General features: G+C 37.8%; 1 protein-coding gene across 1 annotated transcript; it reads right to left on the minus strand.

The window, feature by feature from the left end:
* Positions 1 to 3,415: 3,415 nt before the first annotated feature.
* On the minus strand, positions 3,416 to 9,982 carry Fgf20 (fibroblast growth factor 20). Its single transcript, XM_070015960.1, has 3 exons — positions 9,692 to 9,982; positions 4,819 to 4,922; positions 3,416 to 3,779 (listed from the first exon to the last, which is right to left on the minus strand). The coding sequence occupies exons 1-3, from the start codon at positions 9,975 to 9,977 to the stop codon at positions 3,534 to 3,536; spliced, it is 636 nt and encodes a 211-aa protein (XP_069872061.1). The 5' UTR covers positions 9,978 to 9,982; the 3' UTR covers positions 3,416 to 3,533.
* Positions 9,983 to 10,251: the final 269 nt, after the last annotated feature.

Below are 10,251 nucleotides of genomic sequence, written 5' to 3' on the forward strand. Positions count from 1 at the left end.
GAAGATCATCTTAAAAATCCATCCACTACAGTTAACCATTGACTTCCAAAATATTCATGTTCCTCCCACATGAAAATTACATTCATTGATTCTTTCCCAGGATTCCCCCAAAGTATCATTAGCAATATATGAAAATCCAAATTGTATTAGCTAAATCAGATGTAGGTGTGGAAGAGGCTCATGAAGTATATGTCATTAAGTATAATTCCTACAACACAATTGCTTTCAGTCTATGCACCGGTGAAAAGATAAAGGCAAGTCTCATAGCCACAGCACTCCCCAATAGTAGCACAGAGCTACCAACATTTCTATTCAAAAAGAAGGAAAGCAAATGGAAAACACCAAAGAGAATTTTGTCCATAGTAATCCTGTGATGTAGCCACAATGCTATTAGAATTCATTGTTGAAGTTTCAACACTGAGGCTCTTTCTTCAAGTCTCTGTCTATCATACTTTCCTTAGTCTGGGCTTCAAGTTTGACCATGATTCCCCTTTAAGTCAACACAGATAGACTTATAGCTTTAAATATACATGGTTCTCAATCTCTGTATCTTAAGAGAGATCTCTTTATTATTTTTGAGTTGCATCCAGACTAGAAATGAAGATTTTGCTTGACATACTTGAATCACATATCAATCGTTAAATACTAAGAGTAAAATAGCATACATGATAGCCATGTACTTATTGGTAGAAATTGGATTAGGGCTTGGACTAAGTGCCTGGTTGCTGTCTCTGAGCCCTTTTGTTCAAAGCTAGTGTTGTACCACTTTGACCCATAGCTCTACTTCTGGTTTTCTGATGGTTAATTGGAAATAAGAGTCTCACAGACTTTCCTGCCCAGGCAGGCTTTGAGCCATGATTCTCAGCCTCATCTGTAGCTAGGATTACAGGCATAAGCTATCAGGGCCCAGCCATGATCATCCTTAAATAAGAATAAAGTGTTAAAACTTACTGTCTATCCACTAAAATGCTTATTGGCATAATACAAAAAATGTTATGGTATGATGCAGAGATTTTCAGATTTGAGTCCAAGAAACCAAAGTCCTATTTATATGAACTGATATTCTAATTTCTTTCCCCTCCATTCCAACTTACAAGTCGTTACTGAGTTTTAATCACATTCTGCTATGTCCAGAGTTAATCTCTCCATTTTCACCAGCCCAATAGAAAGAGCAGTCAGACCAGCTCTACCTTAGTGTTGAAATTTCAACAATGAATTCTAATAGCATTGTGGCTACACCACAGGATTACTATGGACAAAATACTGTTTTGTGTTTTCCATTTGTTTTCCTTCTTTTTGAATAGAAATGTTGGTAGCTTTGTGCTACTACTGGGGGGGTGCTGTGATACGAAACTTGCCTTTATCTTTTCACAGGTCCATAGACTGAAAGCAATTGTGTTGTAGGAATTGTACTTAATGCAAGAAATTACTTTGAAAAAACAAAACTCCTACCTACACATCAAGGTACTGTTTAAATTAAACTTTAAATATTTCATGGATACCAACACAGGGCATTTACAACTTGGGCACTGGGATAAGGAAGCAACCTCTTTCTATACACAAGACACAGTAGCACGGTATTGAAGAGGACCAGCAGAGGTGAATTAAAGCAACCATAAGTCTCATGACTAGAAGAGAGACCCTTCTCTCAGCTACACTGGAAGAAAGTTAAATTATCATCAGAAACCACCATATGCTTAATAACAGTAAAGTGATGTGTGCCCCCAGTAAAAATATGAATATTTCTCCCGCCAGAGCTTTTAGTTTTATTATTCCCAAATTTTTGTAGCAAGTCCCCAAAGACTACTCATTTGGTATTATTGTCAAGACTCTGATGCCAAGGTAAGAAAAATTAGTTTCCTCCCTTTAGAAAGCTATCTAAAAAAATCTTTATTTGAGAGTAAAGATATTACATATTTTGTGTAGGCACTAACAACACCAAGATTAAGTTGTTTAGGGAAAAGTCCATCTGGTAATTACCTGACTAGCAGTATCTTTGAAGGCATCAATGAGATATAATCAAAATGTCTGAAAGTTTCTTAAAGGGAGAACTGATATTCATTGTTTATAATATCACACACTTTTCACTTTGGTTTGTTCCTTCTCTCCTTCAGAGTCTATCAGAAATGTCATCTCTTCATGAATGCCTTCTCTAAATCATCTTATCTATTATTCTTTTCTTCTAGGTCTAAAACTTGGTTTCCTGATATAACACATCATAGTTCAAAGTATTATAAATGCTAGTTTACTCAAGTACTGTTTCTCCAATCAGACAGTAAGCTCTGTGAAGCAGGATCCACCCCTGACTTAACCATCACATTCCCCCGGGTGCCTCACAGAGTGTCTGGTGTCTAGTAGCCTTTAGTGAATAGTTGGTAAATAAATGGAAAGGATACTAGCCACAGGTAGATGGGGCCTTACCACTGTTAATGGAGGTGCCACAAAGATTAATGCCACTACCACACAGATCTTGGCTACAATAAATCAAGAAAATAAGTAACTGTAAGTTGACTACAATGTTTAATAGTTTCAACATTAAAATTTCTCTAAATATCAAACTCTCTAGGGTGCTTAGAACATTGTCATTTTTTAAAATCCTATAAATAAAACTCACACCTGAAAAGCAATGATATCAAAACATAAAATAAAATTATTTAATTCCCTTTTGAACAGGTCTTGAATGCAATACAAATCAATGGAAGTATTTCTTCTGAGCCCAAAGGAACCAATGTCACATTTAAAAGGCAACTGATTGCATAAAAGTATATTATACATTATACTGTATTCTTTTAAAAGTGAGTTCCAGATCTTATTCTGTAGTTGATGTTCTAATGATGCTTTCTTTATAGCACAATATTTCACAACAAAGTCATGATACACTATAAGACATTTTGTGGTCTTTACTCTTTGTATTGTCTTCATATACCAGTAAAAAATAAACTCTTTAATAAATAAATATATAATAAATATTTGTAAATGGAAAATGTATAAATAGGTTCATTGTGTAAAAAAAGGAGGTCTATATTGGTATGGCATATTTTATACTCCATAGTCACTTGAGGGGTTTTTGTTTGTTCATTTTGTTTGTTTTAGCTATAATGCCACCACCTGAAAATTTCTACAGTCTTCAGAACTTAAGAGGCAATAATTATGACCAATTATGTCAATTAATTTCTTCACCATTGAAGTATCTATTTTTAAGGAAATTTTCAAAGTAAACATCACAAGAGAGGCAGAAGCACCAGCAGCAAACTAGATGATGTTCCCATTATCCACGGTGAACTGATTTTCTGCTTCAATCTACTGGTAAGGACTGAGCCAAGGTACCTAAGGAAACTTAATCCACCTGTAGATCTTCATCTACTTCAAGTCTATTTCTTTTTGTCTGTATTTTTTTTTCAAAATTTGGTTCTCCCAGCGAAAAACAAACTCTAATAGTCTGACTGTCTTCTCCAGTTGTTATTTAACCATGGGAACTGTTAGAGAAAAGAATGGATGTGATTTCATTCTTCAAACAGAGCCATTTTCATGCTTCAAGTGTACATCAGTAGGTCTTTGTACAATTCTGGAACTCTTTCTGGATCTACTGGTCTTGGTAAGAAATGAGTAAATTTTTGATGTCTTTTGGACCTGGCACCATCTCTTGCAGTCCCGTCTTTGTTGAGTGCCACAAAATACCTGCGGCCAGTGTCTCCGTGTTTATATATATTGGACGAATAAGTGTTATACCAGTTCTCTTCAAATTGCTCCCTGAAGATGCATTCAGCAGTCAGTGTCTCCTGCAAAAGAAAGAAAACCGTTAACTTTTTTTCTTTCTCTTCATTTGGGTCATATATTGCTTGGAGTTTTTTCCTCAGGTGACTGTATCTGACGGTTGAGTTCAAAGAACTTTAAAATAATGTTAATTCTCAATTTCATTTTCTTCCTTCCTTCCCTCTTTCTCTCTTCCTTTCTTCCTTTCTCTCAGCTTTACATTCTTTTTCAGATTGAGTCATATGCTTTTTGCTGGGCCAGCCTCAAACCACGTTCCTCCTAGCCACTTCCAAGTAGTTACCATTACAAGCATGTCACACCCAACCAATTTCATTTTAAAATGCTTAACAAAAATTGTGAATTTTTACTTATAGCACGTTATCACCCTTGTGCTACTATCACCACCGAGCAGGTCTCAAATCTTTCTTGTCCACTGTAGTTACCAAACTTATACATAGCAGGATATCTTACGATAGCTAAGATCTTGCTAATTGGAGGTCATACCTCCAAATCTAATATATCTTCTTTCTATGAATTTATTACTGGTGGTATGTTCCCCACAATTAGCTTCCAACTGATTGTGTTACTATTGAAGTATATGTAGCAAAATCCCAATCATTCCTTGTCTTTTTAAGATGGACTGTATGTTGTCCTAAAGGATAGACCACAGTTTCTTATTTAATCCCACACGTGTATGAAGACTGTCTACATAGGTTTTCAATCTTTCTCTTACAATCCTTTACAACTACATTATTTGTGTCTTTGTCTAAACTGACTCCCATTGTTCTCTGTCACTGGTGGAAATGACCAAACTCTGAAGGCAACTGAAAAGATTTGGGATAAAGAATAGGATTGAGTAGAAAGGCTGATTAAGGATTTAAAAAGTATAACTGAATTGTTCTACTGTTGCCTAGGTACATGGAAATTGGCTAGGATAGAGACTTCTAATGTTTATGGATTTTATAAACTGCTTCAGGAACATATTATTGGGGAACATTTTAATTACAAAATGAGTAACAATTATTTCAAGAATTATAATAGTCATTTAAAAACACTAATACATACTGAGCCATAGAGTTCTCCTTTGTCATTCATTCCCAGGTAAAGACCACTGTCCACGCCTCTGATACTGACCAGTCCCACTGCCACACTGATGAATTCCAGAATTCCTGAATTTATAAAGAAAACAATGATTTGTATTGATTAGTGTACATATATCTAAAGCAAATGATAAGACTGATGCATGTTGACATTCAACAAATAGAAGCTATTATTATTATCATAAGTAAGTGTATAATAGAGGTATTCGTGGCCCTCCTGTTTCTACTGGTTTTAATTGCAGCCATTTTCAATTAACTGGGGGTGGGGGAGGTTGCTGCTATTGATGTTCCTTTTTCTGGAACAGCATAACTTACAGGAGAATGAAAGTATATTTTTTGTAATAAAAAAGGTTTTATACCTTCTTATATTCTTTTCATAGAGTCTTAAAAACAATCTCTTAAGTCTGTTATTATCGTAAAGCTGTTATTATCATCCTCATGTGGAATATAGAGAAACTGAGGATCAAGGATGTTTATTGATCTTGTAATTGGTAAAACTAACATTTGAACCAAGTTACTTTTTCTGAACCCTCATCCAGTGTTTTTGTACTCCAGATCACTGTTTCATTGGGATAGTACAGTAGTTTCAAGACTAACAACTACAAAATATGTTGTTTCTGTCACATGATTTTTTAACAAATTGTATCTTTTGAAAAGTAAAAGGACATCATATTTCATTATATCTGATAGCCACATACCAAAAGCTCAATAGGAAAATGGACTTTGTTATCAATAATTTTCTAGTTACTATAATTCATCAATGGATGACTCATTTCAAAAACATTCCACTTGACACGGTAATACACCACACTTCAAAAAAGTACAATGTACTGCCTCACTCTACATTATCCTGTTTTTCTACACACACTAACCTTTGGACTAATGCTTTTGTCTTCTTCTTCCCCTTAGGCAGGTAAGAATGTATCACCATACTTTTTATGCTTGGTTCTGCTTCTTCAATAGCTTTGTATTTTACCCCACCTTAAGCTCTACAAACAGTATAAATGTGTACCATTTAGCCTGACTCTTGCTCTTAAGTCATTTCTTGATTTATTGTACCAGTTCCTGTTTGGACACGTGATACTCCCAAAGCCAAGAGAAAGTACAGAATCTGACTATTTGCTGATATGGAGGGCTCTATTCTACCCAGAGCTTAATTCACTCTTTGGCAGAAACATAGATTCTTAGCAAGACAAATGAGCTCTTTCAACCTATTAGGAGATCATGTAGAACACTAGAGCTATCAAAGATCTTACAGCAACAATACACTACTAAAAGTTCCTAAGTGGCTTGAAAGAGCCAGTGTCCTTAACTGAGAGCCTAAGGCAAAGAAAAGATAAAGAAGACCTAGACTCCAAAAGATAGTCATCATAATGACAACTATAGAGTGAGGGAATAAAGGGGAAAAAAGACTCACTGCTAAGCTTATCTGTGAAAGATTCCTATTAAAACAAAATTGGAATAAAAATATACCAATTATAACAACTATGCTAAATATTCATTAAAATTAAAGAGTATATACTGTGGCTGAGATGCATTGCATCTTAAATCCCTTTAGGTATTAAATAATTTTTAATTTGCAATAAACTACTCTTGTCTTTCACAGGAAAGGAATTGATAACCTAAGTAGAATGAAGAATAGAACCAGGTGTCAAGTATAGTAGACTGTAACTTTGATTTCCATCTATACTATTTATATAAAAATATTCATTCTTTCTGGAAATCTCAATGAGCCCTGATTCAGTGTTTCTATTACACGACACACTCTACTTACTCTTTTATTCTTATCTTAACATAATTCTGTTATGTAATTGTATGAAGGAAAAATGATCACATGTGTCCTTAGAGTAATTATATTCAATAGTTTCAAATTTATTAAATAACATTCAAAACCTCATGCATAACCAGGCATAGATTACTTTTACAATGGTTAGTAGAACTGATGGGAAAGTGCCTTTATGTTTTCTTGTGTTCCTCTTAAGGATTTTAGCCACACTTTTTAATTCTGATCCTTTTTTCTCCTCAAGGAAATAGTATACTGCGTAGTAATTTGTAATCGTTTGATTCTTAAATGAGATTTGACAAGTCTTTCTTATTCATAATGTGAGGTGGCAACTACACTAATTCCTTTACAAAGAGTAGACATGAAAAACTTTCCTTAAGAGGTAATCACAGATTTTAGATAGATTTTCTAATGCCCAGTGTCCCAGAAAAAGACTTGGAGGTACTTTGTCTTTCTGGTATCATTTTCAAAGCCAGCCTTTAAAAAAAAATCATAATAAACAGGTGAGTCAACCCACCAATGCAACCACATCAGACAAATCTATGGAGAATAGAGGAGAATAAAAGAAGGAGCTTTAAAGGACTATGTTTGATCTCAGGTTAAACTTTTTTTTTTAAGAAATGATTCCATGTTTACTTATTAAATCTTTCTACTATACTACTGTGCACAAAGGATCCCGTTATAAATATAAAGCTAACACAGAATTATTTTAGCCTCACCGAGACCTTTCTTACTATGTCCTAGCATATGGTTTTGAAAATTAAAAATATAGAATTCTCAGCAACTTAGGATAACATTTCAAAAATGGTATTTGGTATCTTAAATAATCATTCTTCAGAGTTTTCAAAATTTGTACTTTGATGATGCTGAAATGAATCTAAAAGAAAAACTAGAAAATAACTTAATAGCAATTGAAGCACTAGCAAAGGAAGTCAAATATAGAGAGATGCATCCACCGTTGTACATATTAAATATAACTTCCTCGTTACCTATATACCCTGACAGTAAAATATGATGCATACGCTCTTGAAGGCCACTAGGATGCACTGTAACGTATCAAAAGGAGTTGCTTATTCCTTTAGCTACCAGATTAATCTGGGTTATCTTTCTATTACGTAACAATGAATAGTTTGTTTCTATCTATAGTCTCTTACCACAGTGTGACTTAAACTAGCACATAATCAGTCTAAGTCCTATTTGTGAATTACTAAATAATCACACAAAAGCTTAATAATAGCAGACAGTAATTCTGAAATGCAACATCTATTTAAAACCCAAGCTTGACTTCTACCCTGTCTGCCTATAAGTATCACATTTGTGTCTGTTTCTAAATCTTCCTAAGAACTGGATAACTCTTCTGTAATGAGTGGAATCTTCATTCTTGAAGAGAACTGAACCACCTGGTGTCCACAAAGTTCTTTAGCATCTCCTCCTCCTCAATTTAAAAACACTTTCCAAAAGTGACCTCAGATTGGTCACTAGGTCATGACACTCTTGACTCATAGTCAGTGGGAATTTGAAAGAGATCAGTGGAAGCTGCAAACACATGGGTTTTAAAAAGTTAATTTTCTAAGCCTTTAAGTGCTACCAAATCACCACCACATGCTTATTTTTACATCTAAAGTTATAAATGCCCTTTAAATGGAGATTTACACTTCTCCAATTTTAATGGTTTGCAAGTCAAAAACAGAAATGTAGGTATGAGAGGAATAAGGAGATAAGGATAAAATAAGAGGATCACAAAGAAAGGAGATTCTCAAAAAGAAGTCTATGGTGCAAAGGAAAACGAGAACTAGAGAACTCTTGTACTTTCAAATCACTTCCAACAAATAAATGATACTTTAATATATATTCATATATATACATATATACACACATATATGCATTTATACACACACATATATGTGTGTGTATATATGCATATATGTGTGTGTATAAATGCATATATATAAAGAATTTCTCAAATGATGTCACCAGTTAGGGTATCCAAATCGCTTCAGAGTGTTGGCAGGTTAACTCTAACATAAAGAAAGCTTCATCTTTTGGGAAAGGATCCTGAGATGTTAGAACCCTTAAAGGGATCACCTAACTTATCTAGTCTTTGTGCACACCACGAAAGTTAGGACTCATACTGCAGAAGGCACTTACTTGCCAGTTACCAAGTTAGTAAGTAATTAACAGTAGAGGCTTTCTGATTTCCCAATCGATGACATTTACCAGGCTTGTTTGTTTTTGTTTAACCCCTTCTGCTCCCTGGCATTGTGGCAGTGTTTTTTTTTCTTTGAAACGCCTTTCTGTTCCCACCTATATCTTCTTTCCTTTTCCTCTTACCTACAGTGTGCACACCAAGATCCTTACTTTCCAGTTTCGCAATTTCTAAAGAACAGCTTAGCTGAAGCACTGGGCATGCTCAGTGCCTTCCCTGCCACCCCCACCCCACCCCCTTCTCACCCAAATAGAACTGTAAAGCTCTGAGAACTGCAGCCAGGTGACCCTTTAACAGTAGCCACAGTCCCCAGGAAAAAGTTAATCTGCTCGCTCCCCAGGTGGACATTTACAGTTCTCTAAGTAGACATGCAAATGCTTTGCATCCGGTGCCAGAGCTAGGTCACCGGTGGAGAGCCAGCTGCGTAACTGTGCGCGTTTAAAGTAGAGAGTGCATCGATACTAGTTTTCAAACGGGGGGGAGAGATAAACGCAAGTTGGAGAAAGACATCCTAAGATTTTTAACAGCACAACGAACCTCCTGCTAGGTCAAGAGTGCAAGAAGAGGGGAAAATACGATGGCGAAGTCAGGTCTTTGTGTCTCAGGAGGGCACGACCACTAGGATTAGCCCGGGCTCCTACCCACCCCTTTCCTCCCCACTCCTGGCAGCCTCTCGAGCATCGGTGCATCACGCACTGGCCTCGAGCGTGGCCCGACTTCCAGCCCCTGGGGCCTCTGGCTCCGAATGAGTGCAGGGACGGTGGGGAGGGAGCGAGGGGTCGGCAGACACCGTCGGCAAGTGCGGCGGCAGAGCCGAGCTGGAGCCCCGAGCCGGGTGCCGGTACCTACCGAAGAGGCTGTGGTCCTGCCGGGTGCCCTGCACGCTGCCGTCGGGCAGGATCTGCAGGTGGAAGCCGGTGCGGCAGTAGAGCTGCCGGCGGCGCAGGATGCCGTGCAGGTGCGCCAGCTCCGCAGACCCCGGCCCGCCGCGGGCGCCCCGCTCCGCCGCGCCCCGCCGCTCGCCCAGCAGCGGCGGCCGCTCCCCGGCCGGAGGCAACAGGAAGTGCGAGCCCACCTGCTGACCCAAACCCTCCAGGCCGCCCAGGAAGCCCCCCACTTCGGCTAAGGGAGCCATGAAGGGGCCGGGAGGAAAGGGGGGAAATCCGAAAAGCGGAGCGGAGGTGAAGAGTTGGATGGAGGGAAATTCTAGCCGTCCCCCACAACAAAAGTTAAGCCAGGTTACTCCTGTGAGGTCGCTGGTAGGGACTGTGCACTGGGCTAGCCGGGCAGATGGCACTGTCTGGAAGTGATCTTCTCTCCTGGGCTAGGTAGAGCCGCTGCTGGCTGTGTAGAAACATCTAGAGCTGCCGCGGCTAGCAGTACTGGGCTGGGACAGAGGGGCTGGGGCT

This window comes from Dipodomys merriami, unplaced genomic scaffold, assembly GCF_024711535.1.
Source record: "Dipodomys merriami isolate MVZ:Mamm:240054 unplaced genomic scaffold, mDipMer1.0.p SCAF_12, whole genome shotgun sequence".
NCBI classification, from domain to species: domain Eukaryota; kingdom Metazoa; phylum Chordata; class Mammalia; order Rodentia; family Heteromyidae; genus Dipodomys; species Dipodomys merriami.

Coding starts and splice junctions, on each gene's coding strand:
- Fgf20 (XM_070015960.1), bottom strand. CDS start 9,977: ATGGCTCCCTTAGCCGAAGTGGGGGGCTTCCTGGGCGGCCTGGAGGGT. Junction 4,923..9,691: donor GCAGGACCACAGCCTCTTCG/GTAGGTACCGGC, acceptor TTATAAATTCAG/GAATTCTGGAATTCATCAGT. Junction 3,780..4,818: donor AAGGAGAACTCTATGGCTCA/GTATGTATTAGT, acceptor TTTCTTTTGCAG/GAGACACTGACTGCTGAATG.